The sequence below is a fragment of the Megascapheus bottae genome, chromosome 3, assembly GCF_031878675.1.
Source record: "Megascapheus bottae isolate mThoBot1 chromosome 3, mThoBot2.hap1, whole genome shotgun sequence".
Classification (NCBI taxonomy): domain Eukaryota; kingdom Metazoa; phylum Chordata; class Mammalia; order Rodentia; family Geomyidae; genus Megascapheus; species Megascapheus bottae.
In genome coordinates this window covers 76,609,053-76,633,005 of record NC_143511.1, presented here as the reverse complement: position 1 = coordinate 76,633,005, position 23,953 = coordinate 76,609,053, and the positions used below count along the sequence as shown (strand labels likewise).

General features: G+C 38.5%; 1 protein-coding gene and 1 long non-coding RNA gene across 2 annotated transcripts; one reads left to right on the top strand and one right to left on the bottom strand.

The window, feature by feature from the left end:
- Positions 1-899: 899 nt before the first annotated feature.
- On the bottom strand, positions 900-17,749 carry Tlr4 (toll like receptor 4). Its single transcript, XM_090330517.1, has 3 exons — positions 17,478-17,749; positions 10,782-10,948; positions 900-6,739 (listed from the first exon to the last, which is right to left on the bottom strand). Exons 1-3 carry the CDS (start codon positions 17,568-17,570, stop codon positions 4,477-4,479), a joined length of 2,523 nt encoding a protein of 840 aa, XP_090186643.1. The 5' UTR covers positions 17,571-17,749; the 3' UTR covers positions 900-4,476.
- LOC150065841 (uncharacterized) lies at positions 16,550-21,461 on the top strand. The gene is made up of 4 exons (XR_016534987.1): positions 16,550-16,596; positions 16,922-17,079; positions 18,528-18,661; positions 20,861-21,461. It is a non-coding gene; the product is annotated as an uncharacterized LOC150065841 (long non-coding RNA).
- The last annotated feature ends 2,492 nt before the right edge of the window (positions 21,462-23,953 follow it).

Below are 23,953 nucleotides of genomic sequence, written 5' to 3'. Positions count from 1 at the left end.
GTAATCATACTTATAAATCTTCCTTTATAATCTTAGCTATAGGTACTTTTTGGAGGGCTATTAAAAGGGAGTCCTTTTCTCTCTTTTGAGCAGATTTTTTAAAATATATTTTTATTGTAATTAATAGAAGGATTACATTATATTCACCAGCTAGAAGGTGCATTACTGCACATACATTGATACCCTTTCTCATGTCTTGGTCCCCATTTCCCTCCCCCCCTACCTCCATCCCTCATCTTGTTGTCCCCCCTTCCCTATCCAATTTCAAATAACCAAATATGCATTTCTCCAATATATCAGATAACAAAGTGAAATACTGTAACAATATGAGATAACCAAGGGACAGCAAAAGAGATGAGAGGTAACATAGTACATTAAGGACAACAATCACTCATTATATGGCTTTTGTTTTTATATCCTAGAGCAGATTTTTTTTTCCAAACAAAAAATAGCCTTCTTTAAAACCATCTGTCACAGTAATCAAGATATATTGTACACATACATGGACATGCTAGTTAAAACTGAAGACAATAATAAAATAATTTTAATAATTTTAATAATTGTGCAATTATTTGAAGATAGTAATTAAATGTGGCAAAAACCTAACAGGTGACAAAAGAAATCCCTGAGTGAAGAATGCTTTGGAGTTAATGAGACAACTGGGCCTATCAGGAAATCCATTTTGATGGGCCAAATATATATTCTTTGCATAAACTGGGAGCCTATGCAAAAGAATTTGTTCCATTAGGAACGAGTTGATGTGGTTTAGGCTTAGTCCATCATTCTTAGGGGAATGATTGATTTTAAGTATTCCGTATTCTTTTAACTTGCTGCTGCTTGAGCTCAATGTCTGTTGATGGGTTCAAACTTCGTATCCAGCTAACAATTTTGAGGCAAGGAGAAAATAAAAATAGGAACAGTAGCATTCAATTCTCTAAAGAAAAGAGAAATGAGCGTGATTAGAGAAAGCATATGGCACAGCTAGTTTTTTGTTTTGTTTTGTTTTGTTTTGTTGGTTTTTGTTTTTTGGGTTTTTTTAGTGCAGAGACTGGCTCTGAAACCAAACTCTTCCACAGAATACCCATTTAAGGGCTGGGAGTTTGGCCTAGTGGCAGAGTGCATGCCTAGCATGCACCAAGACCAGGGTTTGATTCCTCAGTACCACATACATAGAAAAAAGCCACAGGTGGTGCTGAGGTTCAAGTGGTAGAGGAATTGAGAAAGTCCAAAGACAGTGCTCAGGCCCTGAGCTCAAGCCTAGGACTTGGCCAAAAAAAAAAAAAGAATATCCATTTAACTTTGATCTTCCACTGGAAATCTCAGTCTTAATTTCCTAACATGATATTAGTAGCATCCATCCAATAAGCATGGCATGAGAATTTAAATCAGCATACATAGCACAGTAGGATAGGACCTAGCATAGCTACTCAGATAACTGTTATTAGAGAAGTCCTCTCCCCACTTCTATAAAGTTTTGAAATTCCTGGATTCCAGCATCAAATGGAGATTGTAGTTGAGAACAACCATATGGATGCTAAGAACAGAGAACAACCAGGAAACTGTATAGCCCAGGTAATTGAATGGGCAGTTGAGAAATCTGGTGTGGAATGTTGGGGAATTGATTAGGATGCAGAAGAGACAGCATTGCTCACAGAATGGTACTATGGTTTCTTCATCTATTCTTCAAGTGAAGTCCTCAAGTGAGTCAGATATGATACTCAGCACAGCAGAAACATAGATTAAACAGGCATGGATGACTCTCACCCTTCCCCAACTGAACTCCTAGGAAGTTAGCAGGATGCTTTTATAAGGTTTGGTCACCCATGAAGGATGGTTAAATCAAAAACAACTGCCTAATTAAATTAACCACTGTAAGAAAATATCAATTAAAATACTGTGGTTGAAAAGTCTTTGCCCTTGATATTCTTTCCTATGCTCCCTTTACATATACAATTCCCTTCGTGCAACTACATACAATATTCATACTCCCTTCATTCAACTCCAGAGTAATAAGCACCCATAACAGCAGTGCCCTTTCTGTTAAATACATATATTATCATTTTTATTTTTTGAGGGAGGTACACGAGTTTAAACATAGGGTCTTGTGCTTGTTGGGCAGGGATTGTTTTAGTTACTGTTCAGGTAGATTCAGATATTTTGCCTCATCCCACTTGGATTGTGGTTTTCCTGCTTAAAAGTTTTTACATAGAGCTGTGATGACAGAAGTGAGAAACTGTGTCAAACATGGTTCATTGTGATGAGATTTTACTAACTCTGCCTTCTAATCATGACCTTGCCTATCTCCACCTTCTGAGAAGTTGGAATTACAAGCATGAGCCACTGAACTTAGTTCTATGTTCACCATTTTCTATGGCTTTAAGAAAGGAATAGTCCATCCTTCAATTTGTAAGAGTCCAGAAGCCAGATTTTTTTCATTTCTAATTAATTTAATTAATTAGCATTGCTGGTTACATATGCTTTGTTCAAAGCTCCTGTGAGTTCTTTATGGAAAGAGATGTGTTACAGATAAGCTATTCACTGCATAATATTTTCATGCATACGTACTTGCTTAATGATTCATGGTTTAGGTTTAAAGTGAACCATGTAGGCAACTGCAGAGGTTTCACTTCTCATTTTGCCAACTTGAAGCTTGAAGCAATGGGGTGAAGTGAAAGAGAATTTCCCTGAGTGGGCAGAAGGCACAATTGCCGGTCTATCTATTTGCTTACTCTGTGGCCAATATAAAATAGGTTTTACTTCATTGAATTTGCATCAGTAACATGGAGAAATTAAGACCTGACGTGCTCCCTCATCTGGTAAATAAGAGACTACGGTGGTTTAAATACATATCTATATATATGTTCCAAGTTGTAGGGTACTGCACACAGTTAACATTCAACATAAACTCTTCTCCATTCTCCTCTTTAATTTTCTTCATCCAGAAGGTCGAAGAGCCCATCCTAGATTTGGTTTTCCTTTTCCTTTCTCTTATATTTTTGTGCATATAATTTATTTCTTGATTATTAGTTTTTAAATTGATACCCCATCTGTATTTTTCATGATTCCTGTTCCTTCTGTAGCTGTTTTGTTTCAATTACCATAAGGATGTGTATCTATGTTGTCACAAATGGCAGGGGCTCTTTTCTTTATAAAGCAGAAGTGGCAGTAATATTCTAACCTAAATACCGAACACAAAGTTGCTACAGTACCCATGAGAGTGTACATGTCCTTGTGAGTATAAATTCAAAGTACAACTGGGAGATCATGCAGTAGCTCTAGTTTGGATTTATTATTTTGTTTAGAGGCAGTCTTATTATCACCCAGGCTGGCTCTGGACTTGAAATCTTTCTACTTCACATGGCTGTAGGTAGGAACCATAGTTGTTCACCAACAGCAGCGTAACAGCTCCATTTTCTCTCTATCCTCATCAGCACACACACACAATAGCTATGAGGTATGATTTGTGTAATGGCTCTTCTAAATGGTATACTAGAATATCTCAATGCCTTTCTGTAATGATATCATCACAGCTTTGTGTGTGTGTGTGTGTGTGTGTGTGTGTGTGTGTGTGTGTGCTTGTGTTTCTGTATATCTGGAATAGTCCAGAAGATATAGCCTCCTCCTTGTTTCTAGAACAAATTGCTCATTGTAAAACTAGGAAGCAGAACTTTTCTCCTTTGGTTTCCAAAAAAATAGTCCCTTTCAACGGAACTATTTCAATGCATGCCTCTGTGACAGTCATAACTCATGAGATAATAACTTAAGAGTGGCATCAAGTGACAAGGTGCCAGTGTAATTTTCATATCTGTGTGAAGAATTGTGACTCAATAGGAATGTTTCCCGAATTTCTCAGCCTTTATTTATGATGTGAGTTTGTGGACAAGGCAGGAAAAAAGAGCATTTGAGGTACACAAAATAAAAATAAATTAAGGATTCTTGTTTAATAAATAGACCACACTATTTGGAACGACCAGGATGGCAGTCAGCATGAACTAAGAAGATGTCCTTAGGGATTAGTTCAAAGATTAAGGAAACTCTTATGAAATGGAAGAGGAATTCTGGATGAGAAATCTGACTCACTGAGTTGGATTCAAAGCAAACATCTAATTCATTTGAAATTGCCCCAATCGAAAACCCTCTTAAAACAGTAGAAGTGTAATCTAGAATCCTTAAAGGAGAAACAAAGCCTCACCTGCTTCCATCAGGCCCAAGTTTGTAAGTGCTCCTTGGACTTGATATGGCAGTTCAATAGACTTCCAGTTAGTACTCTTCAGTGGAGTTGACTAGAACTCACACCTAACAAGTTCTGGGTTTAGCCTAGTATTTATCCCATCTGCACTGTAAGTACCACCAGATTATCAGTCCTATGCTTCTTGAGCAACACTGAGTCCTTGGCATAGCAACTGGCAGTCAGTGACACTTGGTACTTAGCACTGGATCGAGGTGGAGACGTGGCTCAGGAGTTTTGCTCCCAGCCTAGGTAGCAGTCGTTGCTTCTTGGTGGTGGTGTTCTGCATCTGCCGTCTCTTCCGCTTTCGATGCTTTTCCATCCAGCAGTGCTTTTCTCAGTCGTCTCCAGAAGATGTGCCTCCCCAGAATACTGTCTTCCCATTCCAGGTAAGTATTCCTACTGAGAAGGCGATAGAGTTCCACCTGTTGCCGGAGCAGGGACTTCTCCAACTTCTGCAGGACGATGAAGATGATGCCAGCATGGCTGCTTAGAAACTGCCAGGTCTGAGCAATCTCATATTCAAAAATGCACCAGCGACTCTGGATGAAGTGCCGAGACACCACAACAATAACCTTTCGGCTTTTGTGGAAGCCTTCCTGGATGATGTTGGCAGCGATGGCCACCCCAGGAATAAAGTCTCTATAGTGAAGGCAGAGCTGAAAGGGGGGTACTCCTTCTTCTAAGTTTTTGACCAACTCATTTCTCACCCAGTCCTCATCCTGACTTGAGTAGATAACAAAGGCATCATAGGCCATTTCACCTCTGCCATATCGTTTACAGCCAGTAAGAAGCATCAGGTGAAAATAGAACTTATAGACCAGAAATGCTATTGTGGATACCACGAGCACATTGACCACTGACACACTAATAATGATGTTGTTTATTTGACAGGTGGCATTTCTGAAACTCAGCACTGGCAAGTCCTGCATCTCTGAGGGAGTTGCACATGCTAGTTTTTCAGCTTCCACCAAGAGCTTCCTCTGATCCTTGACCCACTGTAAGAAACTCTGATGTTCACAACTACAAGCAAAGTTATTCTGAGTAAGATCTAAATGCATGAGGTTATTAAGGAAATGTAATTCCTGCCCTTTGGAAGCTATGATAGAATTGAAACTAAAATCTAGGACCTCGAGATAGAGGAGAGGTTTGTAAGGGAATGGATCCAAATACACGAGGTGGTTGTGACTCAGATTTAGGACCTTAAGATTAAGGAGTGTGGCAAATGCTTCCTTGGATACCTGTGCCAGCTGGCATTCAGAAATATCCAGGGTCGTTAAGTTAGTCATGTTTCTGAAGATATTTGGAAGGGTGTTGCCCTTGAAAGAATTACCAGCCATTCTTAAAATTTTCAGGTTGATCAAGCCATCAAAGATGCCATCAAAGGCAACTTGGATGTGTGTGTATGAGATGTCAAGGTAGTTGAGTTGGTGGAGACATAAGAAAACTGTTAAATGATTGGCCTGTTTCAAAGTAGAATGCTGAAAATCTAGATGTTCTAGCTGGCATAAACCCATGAAATTTGAACTTAGGGTAATAACACCATTGAAGCTCAGATCTAAATGCCGAAGTTTGTTTGTCCCCAAATACTCCGAAGAACAGCAATGGCGGAAACTCAAGCTGTTTCTTTTAAGATCTAGATGTTCCAGGTTTGGTAGTTTTATATCTTCCATGCTAACTGCACCTTTGTTATTCGTAAAATTCCACTCTTTCAGAGAGGGGAGTGCCAAAGGGGGAAATTGTCTAAACTTACACCTCTCTACTTCTAAGGATTTCCACTTGAAGTGTTGGGGAAGGTTTTCTAGGTTTTTAACATCCAGATTCACTAGCGACATCACAGAAACATTGGCCAAACAATTAAACAAGCCAGTAATGTCACCAGAAAAGTTATCTAAATATGCAAGACGGAATTCTTCAATGGTCAAACTACACAATCCATCCAAGGCTGATTTGTCGAAACGTTCTATATTCCTTTCATTTTTAAATTCTCCTAGAACCAACCGGTAGACCTCTAAACCAGCCAGACCTTGAATACAAGTTTTCGTTACATTTGTACTATTAAAATTACTTCTTAAAGTCAATTTATGGAGTTTTATTTCTTTAAAGGCACCAGGTTGAATGAAATTGATTGGGTTCAAGGAGAGGTCTAAAGAGAGGTTGACCAGGGGCTTTCCACGTAGAACTTGTAAGTCTTTGTAATGAATACTTTGGATCTTGTTATCGGAAAAGTCTAAGTGTTCCAGGCTCGTCAAGTTTAAGAAATATTCAGGTAACTTGAATGAATGGATGAGATTGTGAGCCACATTGAGTTCCTTCAAGTTTCTGAGATTTCCAATAGGGAAGTTCCTTAAAGAGAATATGTTGGTCTCCACAGCCACTAGCTTCTGCAAATGTGAGAGCCCAGAAAAGGACCCCGGGGCTAAAGTCTGGATAGGGTTTCCTGTCAATATCAAGGTAGAGAGTTGACCTAAGCCTTCATATGCGCCATCTTCAATCACCCAAATAGCACACCTACAGAAAACAAAAATACAGATGGTATAATGCTTCCCCTGAATAAAGATTCACAATAGAATAACAGCCCCAGCCAGCCATTTCTTTACATAAATATTATGTGCCCCATGACTGTACATGGGCAAAGACACGTAACAGGACCGATGATGATGATGGTGTTGGTATAAGCAAGTAATCTCCATAGACTGGAGACATCACTCCAGTAGTGTCAACCATGAGTGAAAAGTTGAGAGAAAAAAAAAAAAAGAGTGAGGCCCTGTGTTTAACCCTTGGCAACAGCACAAGAAAAATTTAAAAAGAAGCTACACAGATTCAGTGTCATCATCCTGGTTACAGTAGTAAACATCCTTCTGTTAGGTATACAGGCTAAGCAGAGCCAACAAATCTACCAGAAGAAAATCAATTAGAGATTAATAATTGGGGCTCATAAAGATCGCATGGTTGATTGGGTATGTAATGACCTTAGGTTAATGTTAGCCATTTCTTGACACAGTTAATTATGAGTCCATGATTGGTATAGACCACATAGGTACTTGTTACTTTTGTAGCCACTATAAGTAACAGATGTCAATTTCAAGGAAATAAATTCACAAAGGTGAAAAGATACCCTTAGTGCTTATGAAAAGTTTTGGCTATGTGACAGCCAGGTATGTAAAAGCTGTCATTACCCCAAGTAAACATTAATAACAGGTATCAGGAATATCATGGAAAAATAAGGAAGTTGGTCATGACAGCCAGTATGGAAATCTTAGTCCAGATTAAGGAGATCAAAGTAAGCCTTCCTGAGAATATTGAAGTTGAAATTTAAATGATGAGTAGGAAATAAAAGGGAAGAAGAGACCCCCCCCCCAAACACCTAATATAGAAAGGAGTTCAGGATACATGCAGGAACCATGGCAGTGTCTCTTGGAAGTGTAGACTGAGAATAAAGTTTGTATGGATGAAAAGGGATGTGGAGAAATGAGGGTCTAGATGAAACAAGCAATGATACCCCAAGAGAGCTGGTACCCATGCTGCATACAACGTTCATACAGTCTTCCTAGATACAGAGCACTGAGGCAGCTGGTTTATACAGCTTGTGACGAAGTATATCCAGTACATCAAAAGCCTGCCTGTTAGAGGCTACAGAATACTTATCTAATTCGGGCTTTCCTCCCAGAGGTTTACAGTATTCCCTGCATGCCCTAAAACTTTCAGGAGATCCATAGGTAATAAATAAAATAGTTTTGGAAACCTTTTGTAATTTATTTGTAACCAAATGGAAGATAGTGGGTATGTTTAAAAAAAAAAAAAAAACATTGTACTGGGAGCCTGGGATAGGGGCTATGCCTGTAGTCCCAGCATTTGAGAGACAGGGGAAAAGGGAGAACTTTTTTCTTTTTTATGTTCTGGAGATTGAACTCCGGGCCTGGGTGCTGTCCCTGAGATTCTTTTGCTCAAGGCTATCAATCTACCACTTGAGCCATGGCACAACTCCCAGCTTTTTCTGTTGATGTGGTTCTGAGGATTTAAACCCAGGGCTTTGTGCACACAAGGCAAACACTCTACCCTTAAGCCACATTCCCAGCCCCATTGGACCACAAATTTGAAGCCACTCTGGACTTTATAACAAGACCGTGCCTCAAAAAAAATCTACATATCTGGGGGTCGAGAGTTTGGCCTAGTGCTAGAGTGCTTGCCTAGCATGCACGAAGACCCGGGTTCGATTCCTTGGTACCACATGCATAGAAAAAAAAAAAAGCTGGACGTGGTACTGAGGCTCAAGTGGTAGAGCTCTAACCTTGAGAAAGTCCAAGGACAGGGCTCAGGCCCCGAGCTCAAGCCCATGACTAGCAAAAACAAAGAAACAAACAAACAAAATCTACATATCTGTATATGTATATATACATATATATGGTTTGTTTATACACACACACACACACACACACACACACACACACACACACAGACACAAAGACCGAAAAACACTAGAATTGGGGTAGGATAGCTATGTTTTAGACCCTTGGTTACTCATTCTTACTGTGTAATCTTTAGAACTCCCTTTTCTTTTGGGGTTTCAGTTAACGCATTTGTAAATGACGTAGCTAACCTTGACTACTTGACTATTTCTCAGTTCCTTCTTTTGGTGATATGATTTCATAGCCCATGTTCACATATCAGGGTTTTTCAGTATCTCTGTCTCATCATGTAAAGCATAAGAGAAGTACACATGAAGATGAAGAAAGCATTTAACTTAGAGGAAAGACATGTAAGCTGGAATGTCTGTCCTGTTGAAAGAAAGCAATGTAGCACTTAACTCTTCCAACCTCTGTTTCCTTATGTAAAAATAGGCTATGTATTTATATGTGCATTTTATAGAGAAAGAAAGATCTCTGTTCTATCCCAGAGCACGTTCAGAAGACTGTTGAGTTACTGTACTATTTGTCTGGCAAGTGGATACATATTGTGTTACTCTCTCTGTCCTTGTCCTAATTTGAAATCTCCTATGGGCTAACCAGAGGGAGCTGGCCTCTTTATAAACACAGAGAAAGTTCCTTGGGAGTATGTAGATCAAAGATGAATTATATGGAAAATTGTCTGATGAAAAACTACATCGTTTTATAAAAAGGAGGAAGTTGGTTGGACAACTTTAGAACAGTGCTAGACAAAATTCCCAGTTGGAAAACCACAATTTAGAATCCAATATAATGATCATAACAAGCATAATATTTTATCTTTATAAAATATACCATGTAATGTTTTAAATATTTACAGCCCTCCAAGAGTATTGTTACATTCAACCCTGCAATGATAGGATTTCTCATTTCTACTTAACGGATATGAAAATGGAGGCCAAGAAATGGAGTGATATGCTGCAGGTCACAAGATCAGGGCTTTTGTTTGGAATCAGTGGCTCATGTGTGTTATCTCAGCTAGTGACTTCGGGGGGATTGAAGTTCAAAGCCTGCCCTGGCAGGAAAATCCATGAGACTCTTATCTCCAGATCTCCAGTTAACCACTGGAACACTGGAAGTGGAGCTGTGGCTCAAAGTGGTAGAGTGCTAGCCTTAAGCGGGGAAAAAAAAAATGCTCAGGGGTAGTGTCCAGGCACTGAGTTCAAGCCTCATGACCAACTGCAATAAATAAACTAACAAATAAAAATAAAGGCCAGAGCCAGATAACACTTAACTGAATTTGTACTACCTGCCCACCAATACAGCAAGGACTTTCACATACTAAATTCCTTTCAAGAATATATGATCCCCTTAACTGTAGGAATTATATGTATATCAATAAAGTTACTTCCTAACACTGTACATCATATTGCCAGTGGTAAAGAATTGTCTACCAATTAAATGGCTTCAATAAATTTTCTCTCTTGCTTAAGAAACACCTCAAAATAGAATTTTTCTTAGAACTGTTCTCTAGCCACTGCTCATTTCACAGATGGAGACTAAGGTCCAGAAAATAGAGGTGGCTGATCTAAGATTCTACAGCAAGGAAGACAGTAGAAGAAATAAACAAATGAAAGTGTGTGGAGACCATAGGGCCCATAGAAACTGTGAATGACAGCTGGAATGCTGATTGGCCACCTAAGGCCACCATTGGAAAACTGCTGGCTTGTGTGTTTTTGTGTTTGAGCAAAGATACAGGATCCTGAGTGCTTTAATGTTACACTGTGATACTGTCCTCCTACAGATGAATGCTATTATTTAGTGTCCCTAATCTTTATTGTATCGTGATTGCTTGCTACCTACCTCTTGGAATGTGCCCCTTGATTTATGGTCTAACATATACTCTCTGGCCCATTAAAAGCCAAAAGACTTCTGGAGGGCTGGGGTCTAGCCAAGACTCCCATCACTTCTCTTGGTAATATTTAATGTATGTTGTGAGTGATTTTTTTCCACCATCATGGAGTCAACTGGATGGAACTGGAAAATGAAGAGGAAACTTTTAACAGCTAGGCATTCTGGTCTTCAGAACCAAAATTTATGTGTGAAGATGAAATGAGAAAACAATAAACATCTCACCTTTTGTAGTATGGAAAAGCTCATTCATTTACCTGGATAAATCCAGCACCTGAAGTTCTGGAAAATTGGAGAAGCTCCGCGTCCTTAGGTTGTTCAGGGGGTTAAAGCTCAGGTCCAGGTTCCGGGTTGAAGAGGGTATGTTGTCAGGGATTTTGGAGAGGTTCTGTTCCATGCATTGGTATGTCATATTGGGGATCACCTGCAATGATCACATATTAATGCAATGTTGCCATCTGTACTCTCCCAATTCCTCTTTCATAAACTGGATTGAAATGGGGGGACAGGCTCTGGAAAAAGTAGAGGAGTCAGTGAATCCTCTTCCATCCATCTATCTACCCATCCATTCATCCATCCACCCATGAATCCATTTACTCACACATTTCATATTTATTAAATGCCTCCTATGAACTCAGTGATCTAAAATGTTAACACCAAGTAAGAAGAAGGCAAATCAGGTTGTGAGACCATATGAAATTTGGGAGTCCTACATTTCATACTATTTCTTTCAGATTCGTTCTCTTTAATTTCAGCAAGCTTTACTTATCAAATAGAAGTAGTAAAATACTTAGTAACATTGTGATTGCCTGCCCTCACTGTATACAGCATTAAGATATGTATACTTCCATATCTGTTCCTTGGCTAACAAACATGTAGCAGAATCACACAGAAATAAGGGATTATGGGAAAATGTAGAGATTCTAGTACTGAAACTGGAGTAAATAAGTTGAGTGCCTGTGTTGCTATGCTTTCTATGCCATCTTATTTTCTGCACTTCTATTTTTTTCTTTTTTTTATTGTAATTAGTAAAAGGGTTACATGATATTTGCCAGATAGAAGGTGCATTAATTCACATAAATTGATACCCTTTCACATGTCTTGGTACCCATTTCCCTCCCCCCCCACACCTCCCACCCATCTTGGTTTTCCCCCCTTCCCTATCAAATTTCAAATATCCAAATACAAATAAATTCAATATATCAGATAACAAAGTGAGATACTATAACAATATGAGATAACCAAGGGACAGCAAAGGAGATGAGAGACAACATAGTACATTAAGGACAACAATCATTCATTATATGGCTTTTGTTTCAATATTCTGGAGGTCCTTTCAATTAGCTTCACATTATACAGCCTTATGTATCAAGATTTTGCTCTATTGCAGATCTCTGCTAGTAGAGCCCAAGGTTTCTACTGATTATGACGAATGAGGGAAACCATTGAGCCTAAGTTCCCTTGAGTCTGGCTTACTTCACTTAATATGATTTTTTCTAAGTCTTTCCATTTTCTAACCAATGGGGCGATGGCATTCTTTCTAACAGCAGCATAGAATTCCATTGTGTACAAATACCACAACTTGTTGATCCACTCATCAACTGAGGGACATCTAGGTTGGTTCCATATCTTTGCTATGGTGAATAGTGCTGCAATGAACATTGTTGTGCTAGTGGATTTAGTATGCCCTTGTTTCTGGATGGTTGGGTAAATGCCAAGTAGTGGAATTGCTGGGGCATAGGGGAGTTCTATGTTTAGCCTTTTGAGGCACTGCCACACTGCTTTCCATAGTGGTTGAACGAGTTTGCACTCCCACCAACAGTGAGTGTAGTAGTGATCCCTCCTGGCCACATCCCCTTCAGCATCTGTTATTATTCGTTTTCCTGATCCTGGCCATTCTAACTGGAGTGAGGTGGAATCTTAGAGTTGTTTTCATTTGCATTTCTTTTATGACCAGAGATGTTGAGCATTTCATGTGTCTATAGGCCATTTTTGTTTCTTCTTCAGAGAAGACTCTCTTTAAGTCTTTGGCCCATTTTTGAATGGGATGGTTGTTACTTTGGAGGTTAGTTTTGGAGTGATTCAATTTTTTGAGTTGTTGATATAGTTTAGATATGAGGCCTTTGTCCGTTGTTTGGTTGGTGAAGATTTTCTCCCACTCTGTAGGCTTCCTAATTAATTTACTAGCTATGTCCTTTGCCATACAAAAGCTCTGCAGTTTAATGCAGTCCCACTTATCCAGCCTTTCTCTGATTTGTTGTGATTCTTGGTCCTTATTAAGAAAGTTTCGACCTGTGCCAAGGAGGCCTAGTGTATCTCCTATTCCTTCTGGTAAAGTTTTCAGTGTGTCAGCTTTTACCTCCAGGTCTTTGATCCATTTGGAGTTAATTCTAGTGCAAGGTGACAAAGAAGGATCCAACTTTAGTTTTCTGCAGGTGCTTAACCAGTTCTGCCAGCACAACTTGTTGAAGAGGCTGTCTTTCTTCCATTCTATTTTTTTGGCTCCCTTGTCAAAGATTAGGTGGCTATAGGTCTGTGGTTTAATATCTGGGTCCTCAGTTCTATTCCATTGGTCTTCAGGCCTGTTCCTGTGCCAGTACCAAGCTGTTTTGATAATTGTAACTCTGTAATAGAGTCTAAAGTATGGAATTGAAATTCCTCCAGCGCTGTTCTTTCTGCTAAGAAGTGTTTTTGCTATACAGGGTCTTATTGCACTTCTATTTTTTTAAGTTTTACTTTCCCATGTTCCTTGCATACCTTCTTCTCTGAGCTACCATCTAACTTCAGAAATGAGATGATTCCCTACTACAAAATGCCTGTTGTTTCTCCTTTAAAGCCATAAGGATCTGTTCAAATGATTTAATTAGATAAGGTATTTAAAGAAATTATCTCAAAGCCTACTACAATTAAAATGATCAATAATATAAATGTTTGCATTTAAATTATCATTGCCTACTATTAACACCTTACCACATGTCTGCAAACTTCACATGTGTTATATACTTTCACTTAACCATCAAAAATCTTTTGAAAGCTGAAGAAAGTAGAAATTCAGAGTGAAAAGGAGGATGTGTAAAATCACTGAGTTCACATTTGCAAGTCCTCACTTTCTTCTCTTGCCCGTTTAAATATTACATGGGAATGTGACAATACACCTAATGCAACATGGTTCAAGAAATCTTCATTCACTTTCTTCGATTACCCTTTTCAGTTTTATATAACCAGTAAAAATTATGTTGCCTACATGAGGATATCATAAATGACTTTATGTTTTATTTTGTTTTGTTTTGTTTTTGCCAGTCTTGGGCTTGAGCTCAGGGCTTGAGTACTGTCCTTAGACTTTCTCAAGGCTACAGTTCTACCACTTGAGCCTCAGCACCACTTCTGGCTTTATTCTATGATTGTGGTACCAAGGAATCAAACCCTGGTTTTCATGCATGCTAGGCAAGCACTCTACCACTAGGCCAAACTACCAGCCCCTGAATTTATGCTTTGCAGTTGACTGCAAATGATAGCTTGACATTTGGACTCCAAGGTATAGAATGGTGCCTGGTGAATAAGTGGGCACTGCACGGCACTGCACTGCACTGTTTGTTGATTAGACAAATGAAAAATATTGCATAACTGAGCTAAAGAAAGCTTGATATGCAAGGCTCTATGGCTCACACCTGTAATCTTAGCTACTCAGGAGGCTGAGATCTGAGGATCAAGGTTCAAAGCCAAACCAGGCACAAAAGAACCTGAGACTCTTATCTCCAATTACCCTCTAGAAAAGGAGAAGTGGGGCTTGGCTCAAGGGTAGGGTGGTAGCCTTGAGCTGAAGAGCTCAGGGACAACACCCAGGGCGAGTTCAAACCCCATAACCCACCAAAAAAAAATCTTGATTAATCCAAAATAGTAGACACTTTTTGCTAAGTACTATGTGCAATAGAAAGACAAATGGAGCAATGTTCCACAGGAAATGTACTCATTACCTGACTATGTAACCATAACCCCTGAGTACACTACCTTAGGATGAGGCTAAATGAAAGGACCTCCAGGATATGGAAACAAAAGTAATGTTTGATTGTTGTTCTTAATGTACTATGTTATTTATCATCTCTTTTGTTGTCCCTGGATTATCTCATATAGTTACAGTATCTTACCTTGTTATCTGGTATATTGCATATGTGTTTTTTTGTTTATTTGAAATAGGATAGGGAAGGAGGGAAAACAAGATGAGAGGAGGGGATGGGGAAAGGAAATGGGGACAAAAACAAGAAAAGAGGTGTCAATGTAAAGTAATGCACCTTCTGTCTGGTGAGTATAATGTATCCCTTCTATTAATAGCAATAAAAAAGAATATATAAAAAAATTTTAAAAAGGAAATGGGGACAAACACATGAAAAGGGGTATTAATGTAAAGTAATGCACCTTCTGTCTGGTGAGTATAATGTATCCCTTCTTTTAATTGCAATAAAAAAGAATATATAAAAAAATTTAAAAAAGGAAATCTAAAAGGCAATAAATAAATAAAAATTTTAAAATCAAAAAAATAAAAATAAAACTGGAATGTGGATCTAGAATTCACTCAATTTACCATCTAGAGTGACAGCTGAAACAGGAAAAAAAAACAAACACTGTCTCCAAGAGCCAGTAGATAACCTTGAAAAATTGTCATCTGGTACAGAGAAAGCAGAGAGTTCTGGATCCAGAAATAGTTTTTCAGTTCCAGTCTTGAAAGCTGAGTAAGATTTTGTTGCATGAAAAGAGGAAGATATTTTGTAAAGATAGGATGGCATGAGACAGGAAGAGTGGAAAACAAACTAGATTAGCTGACAGTGGCAGGAAAAGTGAAATTAACTTACAGGGTAGCCAGATCTAGAGGGCCTCAGAGTCTATCCTGGACAATTCTGTCAATCATTGACCACCTACACATATAAGACCTACTATGTACCAGACACTGGAAATAGAGTGATAAATAAAGGCAGCAACAATTCTACTTTCTTGCATATTATACTGTAAAGGGTATCATAGACAATGAACAAATAAAAATATGTTATGAATGGACTACTAGAAAAAAATAAAGAAGTATGAAGATTTCAGGCAGAAGAGGGGCTACAAATGAGATATTTAAAAGAAGAGAGATTTAAACAAAGATCCTAGTAAAGTAAATGGTGGAAGTTATAAAACTAATAGTTTCCAATACGGTAGCCACAATCCATATTCAACCACTGTTGTTATTATTCTGATTTGTTTATTTTTTTCACCTTAGATTTCTTTCAAGATAGAGTCTCACTAGATACCTGAGTCTAGCCTTAATTTTGCAGTCTTATTGCCCCAGCCTCACCAAAACTGAGAAAATAGACCTGTGTCTCTACACCAAACTCTCACAGCTATTGAATATGAATGCGGGTTATTTAAATTGATACATATGGTGCATGTGAAATGGTCAGTAGATTTCAAGTACTTAGCCTCAAAGAAGCAATGTAATTCATGTTATCAATAGTTTAATACAAAAAAGTTTAATACATAACACATTCTGAAATATTTTGAAAGCCTGTACTAAAATTTTAAGTTTATACCAGATTATGTAATACTTCTGTGGCTCATATATTGCCCTCAGACAGCACAGACTTAGGGAAAAAAGACAAAGTTCTGGTTGTTTTGATTTTACCAGTACTAAGATCAGAACTCAGGACCTTGCTCTTTCTAGGCAAGCACTCTACCACTTTAGCCATGCCTCTAGCCTTGAAAATGTTAAAGGAGAGTAAATTACTAGACCTAAGCTGCTGGAAAACTAAAAAAAAAACATCCAATGAATGTGCAAAATGACTCATGTGAAATAAGAGACTAGTCATGATCCAGAAGTGAGTATTAAAGGAACAGTCACGACTCTAGGGAACAGGCAAACTTTAGAAGCTTTTAGAAGAGAGTACTGTACCAGGAGAAAGGGGAAGAGCAGTGTCTAGAATTTTATCTAGGGGAAGAGAAAGGAAGGGTGAAAGGAAGAAGGAGTAGAATGGAGAGGAGGAGGAAGAGGAGAAGGAGGGGAGGGAGGAGAGGGAGAAAGAGGAGCAGGAAAGAGAAAAGGTAAGATACTTGATATAGCTTTACACATTAAAGCACATTGTTTTCTCCCTTGTCTTTAATTCCAGGACACCAGCTGACCATGCTACCCTTGAGTGTCTGTCTGTCCCTGTCTAACTTTGAATCATCTTCAGTTCTGCTATGTGTTTCTAATGCAATGATATAGCCCAAGAAGAGGAAAAAAACAAGAGTTAAATTGTGAGCTAGACAACCCGTCAACTAGTTGATATTTCGTAATGAAGGAAACCACTGCTTTAACTGACACTGTGAGTCATTCTTTCCTTCCTTTCTTCCACTCCCTGTCTCTCTTTAATTACCTCTATTTCAGCCTCCAGACTGAACTATAGGACTGAAGTCCCTTAGAAGTCTGAAATCTACTTAGAAAACACTTTCTTCAGAGAAAAGAAAGAAGGGCCATTTTTCTCCTGAGATCAAAGGAGACAGAATGACGCCGAAAAGCTGAGTGTACACATCACCAGAAGAAAGGTATAAAACTAAGCCATCCTTCTTTAAACATTTTAGTAAAGTATTATAATACTTTCATAGACAAAGGAAAAAATAAAAAAAATACTAGTCTAATAGAGGTTCAATAACTTCTTCAAGGTCACATAGCCAGGAGATCCCAAAGCAGTGAGTTCAAGCAAGTCTAACTAACCTAAAGCCCTAATAGCTCTCAGATATTCTAAATGGAACAGGACACCAGGTGCTCCTCGTGTCCTTGCACTGCTAACAATGTTATGTGGTCTCTCTGGCTTCTCAATGTTTTAGTTCATTTAACTCCTTTTTGCAAAATGAGCACAACACACAGCAGAAAGTTCTGAACAGGGAGCAATTTTGAGAAGCAAGGAAAAGCTCACAGGAAATGGGCTGATCCATCCACATACCTCAATGCAGGGCTTCCAGCTTTCAGGTCTGAGACAAGAGAGGAAAGCCATAGCTGGCATCAGAGCCCCAGCTAGGCGCCAGGAAGGCATCATCCTGCCATTTTCTGTGACCAGCAGCAGCCCCGTGAAAACATATCTGTCTATACAATCACCAGAGAGGGAAGACTCTGTGAAATGTAGGTATCTTCTCTCTCACCAAGGTGCCCCCAGGAATTAGTGTACTCAAAGCAGTTAAGTATTGAGAGGAAGTAAGAGTGGCAGTCTTAGCCTTCTCAGCTTTCTTGTTTTTCTAGTATTTTTTTTCCCTTGAAAAGGGAGGAGGAAGTTAGAAAGAGAAGACATCTGCATACCAGTGGTGGGAGGGTCAGCAAGAGGAAGTTGGCTTTTATCCCAGGAGATCATTTGACTTCTTTGCTTGAATGAACTTGGGAAAATAAACACACATTGTTCAAATAGCCAGCATAAGAAATATTGTGGTCTTCCAATTTTGTGTTAATAGTGGAAAATTACGAATCATGCATGTTTGCCATGACTACCATAGGGAAATACCTCAAACTGGGTAGTTTATTGTCATAGATATTTATTGTCCTAAAATTCTAGAGGCTGTGATCCAAGATCAAGATTTCATTAGATATGTCTGTTTCCTGATGTCTTCTTTAAAAGGCACTAGCAATATCACAGAAAGATCTCATATGACTTTGAATTTCACTACTTCTTTAAATGACGTATCTCCAATACAGTCAAGATCCCAGGCCATGTAGGGTTAAGACTTTAGCATGTGAGTATTGGAGAACGTTATCTAATGGTTGTTGTGTAGAGGCCTACATGCATGAACCAATTGAAAATAATATAACAATAATAACAATAGTAATAGTACTAGTGAAACAGTGTGAGTTATTGAGTAACATTGGTGATTCAGAATCAAACAGTGAAATCCAGCTTATTCTAGGCTGGCTGACTTATAGCCAAGCAACAATGTTCATGGCGTTTATGCTACTGAGCCTTTATTTTTGACCTGTACATTGTTAAATATATTCTTAATTGTCATAGGTACATGTATTTAGGAAACAGAAAAATAAAGCCCAGTGATGGTGATGGGAATGTGTTTTGTGTGAGATCTGCCCTGGAGAACATCCCCTCCCCACCTTCCTCTTCACCAGCTTGATGCCAACAATCACTTGACGGTGAGTAAGCAAAATACTCAAGACTGAGGTAGTTTCCTCTTCAACTGAGGTCTTATCCTGTAGTGCCCTGGTCACACCTCCCTCAGACAATGAGAAGTTCCCCAGACTCTGAGATCACTTCCACATCTGCTGTGGCCATTTCCTAATAGTCTCAGATCTCTTTTGCTCTTTCTCCTTTCCCCCTGTCTCTCCACACCTCCACCTTGTATGGGCCTGCAGTTTGTGCTCCCCCACCTCCAAAACAAAACAAAACAAAAAAAACCTATTTTTTTTTTTCTGAACCATGTGGTGAGTTTCCTTTCCTTTCTGGAGAACCTTACACTTTGTTCTCATAAGTTCATGTTGCTTCCACGGCCCACTGGCTACCCTTCCCCACAGACCCTTCCTGCTTCTCAGAAAAACTTCACCCCTGACCTTATCTGAAAGCATAGTACCTCTGGCATCAGAATGATACCCCTACCATCAAAACCCCAGATGAAACCATATATCCCAAACAGGGCAATCCCACAATAAATCCCCAACAGGACATGATGAAGAAATTCCAAAGAAGAGTCTGACCTTTTTTCCAGGTCTCTTCTTCCAGTCCAATCATTTTATCTGGGTGTCTGGGTCCTCACTGACTGAGGAGAAGCTATTCCTAGGGCTAGTCAGTCCTTAGAAATAATAAATAATTTTACCAGAAGCCACAATTCAAATCTGATTTGACCCATTCAGAATACCTTTAATATTCTTTTCTTAAACCTCAGGAGACAATACCACCTTGCCTAATAAACACAGGTCTAGATATCAGACACCTAGAGACATTCCCTGTGTCTACAGCCTACTGACTATGTCTCTATCTCCCCACCACAAACACATACACATACCCACACATACATATCCACACATACATGCACATATATCAGTGCAAGTCACCACTATGTAGTCTCACTTTGTTAATCAGAGAGAGGTTTGTCCCATAGTCTTACAAACTGTAATTTTCATTTCATGATAATTAAAAAAGAAACAAAAACAGTAAGAGTGAGTCTGCCTGAGAGAAGGAAGGGCTCCCTTTGCTTGACATATCTTAGCCACTTCATTCTAACTATGTAACATTTTTAAGTTTCACATATTTTTTTTCTGATGCTAACACCTCTCAAATCTGTGTCTCCTAAACTGTGGGGTTATTATAATTATAATTGGCAGGATTAAAAGAAGTTTTAATGGGGATATATAAAGAAAATCTTATAAAGTACCAGTTGTTCAAGTAAGTAAAAGTAGTAAATAGGGAAAAAGATATTTATTTCCTAAGAGAGCAGTTATTGTAGTTCATATATACTTTGCATCTACTAAAACAAATGGAATACTCAATATTTCCCAGGTTATTTCTTTTCTTTTCTTTTTGGAAATTATCTGTTTATTTTCAATTCATGATAGCACAAAGTCACAAATGGGTCAAGTTGCAAAGGAAAAAGGAAATTTGTGGCTGACAGTTCAGGAGATCTAAGGTAAGGGGTTTTCATCTAGAGATGACTTTCTTGAGACAGAATTCTGAGACTATGTAAGGGACCCAGGAGAAATACTCCACTCAAATTTCTTTTTATCTCTGGACACCCATTTTTTTTGCCAGTCCTGGGCCTTGAACTCAGGGCCTAAGCACTGTCCTTGGGCTTTCTTAAGGCCAAAGCTCTAACCCTTGAGAAACAGTACTACTTCTGGCTTTTTTCTGTGTATGTGGTATGGAAGAATCTAACGTGGGTCTTTGTGCAAGCACTCTACCACTAGACCAAACTCCTGGCCCCTCTGGACACCTATTTTTAGACTAGTATCCATTGATGTTTGTGATCTGTTATATCTACAGCATAAACCCTTACACTGAATGGATTAAGACTTTTACATCGCCAGACTTCAGTAACTCATACCTGAAATGCTAAACATTCAGGAGGCTAAGATTGAGGATTATGGTTCAAAACCAGCTCTGGCAGGAAAGTCCATGAAACTCTTACCTCCAGTTAACCACCAAAATAGCTAGAGCATTAGCCTTGATAACAAAAGCTTAGGGATAATACTCTGACCCTAAGTTTGAATCCCTGGACTGGTTCACTTGCACCTACACACATGCACATACACAAACACACAACAAAAAGACAGACACACTTTAGACCTTGTTAACCAATGTCCAGACTCCCTCCATTGTCATTTGTTTGTTATTCTATACAGGAGCCACCTATCCTGCTCAAGAGAGGTAAATTGTTGTCCTTCCCATGAGGCTTTTGGCCATCAAATCTGGAGTATCTCTTCAAACCACAGAACTTTCACAGTGTTGAAGAATTCTTGGCATATCAGATGTGTCAATTACAACCATAATGATTTTAGAAAACAATTGCAATTGATTTCTCACTTTTTATATATACGAATATGATAAAAGCGAAGATAGATTGTGTCTGTTGCTTTTCTACTTCCAGCTGTAATGACTATTCGCTCTCTGAACATAAAAAGAGTTCAGTAAACTTAGAATGAACAACACTCTATATTATCATCCCTCACCCAATTGTTGATGAGTTAGATTTAACCTGTTTTAGCAACTTCACCCAAGAAAGAAGGAGATATGTAAAAAAAATGTCCTACTCTTTTTCTGGAAGGTAAACAATTACCACATATGTTTCACTGGGATCTGATGCAATCTTAGGGTGGATTTGCAAGTTACATTATAATACACGATTGTGGACAGCACATGCTTATGTAATCCAAGATTCTCTGACATGTATCTCCTGTTGGTTTTTTATTTTATTTTTTTATCTTTAAGTAGTTGTACAAAGAAGTTGCCATTAAACAAAGTAGTATATGAATTCAGGGAATCTTGGTCCATGTCAGCCTTTTCATCTTTTTCCACTATCCCACCCAACCCCATTCCTTTCCTCCATTTTCTTAATTTTATAAAATATACACAGAATTTTATGACAGTGTTCCCTCTCTTTCTCTCCTTATTCTATGACATATATCTTTGGAAGGAAAGTGGGTAAGAAAATGAAGAACATGAACAAATATTATTTGTCAAATAGCCGGTTAGTCCTTCAGTCTTTCACAATGGAAGAATCTGGAAACGTAGATGACCCTGAAATACTCGCCTCAAAACAAATGAATGAACAACGAAAACAACACACTGTGACACTCAAAAAGTGCTGTAAGGGAAAGAAAGATTAATCTGCAGAATCTAAAAAATTATGGTGCTCTGAGATTCCATGGTTCTATCTTCCCAATGTAGCCCTTGGTTCCTGCTGACCCAAGGCTTTCTCCATAGATACACGTGTCATTTCCATCAATTCCAAGTGAGGAGACTGGCCAGTTTTAAATACCTTTTCTATACATGCATACTGGTTTCCATGGAGGTAGTTCAGCCCTATCTACATTCCTCCCTTTTAAATGTGATGGGGGAAAAATGAGTTTTAAATTAGATTCGAAGCCATATGGCAAATCTGAGGACAACATATGGCTGGAGACTGCTCAGTGCTGATCTATAGCTCAGTTTCCTTGTCTCCCATTACACAGGAGGAAATAGTATGGCTGCCTTTTGAAATGTTCTGTTCTTTCGTGGTGGAAATTGAAACTCATACTCAGCATTCCTGAGAAATGTTTTTGGTCATGGTTGGAATTGGGGTGCCAGAGTGCCGAGGGTGAGACAGAGAAAAACTGAAAGAAACAAAAACAACACCTTAACCTTAAATATGAATGAAAAGAAACCTGCTTAGAAAATAGCTCAAGTATAGTCTTTTAAAAATGTGATTTTTTTTCACTCAATGAGACTAAATCTCACCTATAAATTTCAGTCCTGGCCATGAAAATAGCCAGGAGATACAAATCAATCCCATGCAAATAGAGAAAATCCTGACAAAGAGAAAATAGTCTGAGAGCTATTATCTTATTAACAAATTGCAATTTCTGAAGAGCAAAGCATAAAAAATAAAACCAGGAAATCGGGCATAAGAAAATTGAAGTGAAAACAAAGCATGTATAGATAGGAAAGCAGACAGTCAGGACTTATGTCTGCAAATCATTCCACTATAATATTATCATTACCATAAGGACAAAGAATGCTATCATAATTGAGCTGAGGTGAAAAAACATGACGGGGCTGTTGGTAGTAGTTTATGGGGGGGTCTACTTTAGCTACTATACACTCACCGTTCTCACTGAATTTTAAGCTTACTTTCCTGAGTTAAGTCTTTTTGATCACTCTCTGATTTGGGGGTATTTTACAGAGACTCCGAATGTCTTGGATAAGTGTGTTGATGATAACCACCACGTTCTATAAAAGTTCATATCCACAGATGATCTCATGCTGCCATAAAAGGAAGTGAAGCTCAAATGGAGGTGATATACCAAAAGTAAAGCCAGTACTACTAACACAGGCAAAGAGAGGAGAAGAGGAAATAAATGAGGTATTAAAAAAGAGAAAATAAGGAGACAGGTATGTGGCAGGAAGTGAAAAAAACAGCATAAAAGAGGAAAGATACATGGAAATAAAGCAATGCATAGCCATAATTTACTCAACTTGCAACAGGAGAACATGCATATGGAAGAGCTGACATCAGGTTGAATTATGTTGGCTTTTTATTCATCAAATTAGTCCGTTGCCTTCCAAAAGTTTCCATCTATTTTACTGTTCACATGCTGGGAATACCATAGGTGATCTTAGGTTCTTAAAAATACATATGTACAAGCATATGTATACATATATCTGATTTTATTCAGTCCTAACATACACAATTTTTCTGTCCTTGAAGGATTATCTCAAATGCCATTTGCTGAAAAGTATCCTATAGTTACCGACATTGCTTCATTTCCCCTTTTCTCTACTTCCTTATTATTTCCGGTGTCATCTGTCTGTATCTTTTTCATGAAGTTATTTCTCCTTCCCCTGCAGAGTTCCTTAACTCTTCCTCATGCCTGAGTCTCACCTTCTTTGATACCCTAGGAGATTCATCCAATGTGTTTCTTTCTCTCTCATGTTATTCACGATAAAGTTATAATAAAAAACGTTAATTAATAGTGATTTATAAAAATTTAAAATTTTGTAGAGGGAAATTGACATCATATGTTTATATTCATCCATCTGCCACAAGAATGAATGAATGCCCGAAATGAAGAAGTATGCACAGAAACATACTGGAACAGGAATAGGAGATACACTAGGTCTCATTGGCATAGGTCAAAATTTTCTTAACAAGGACCAAGAAACACAACAAATCAGAGAAAGTCTGGATAAGTGGAACTGCATTAAACTGCAAAGCTTCTTATAGCAAAGGACATAGC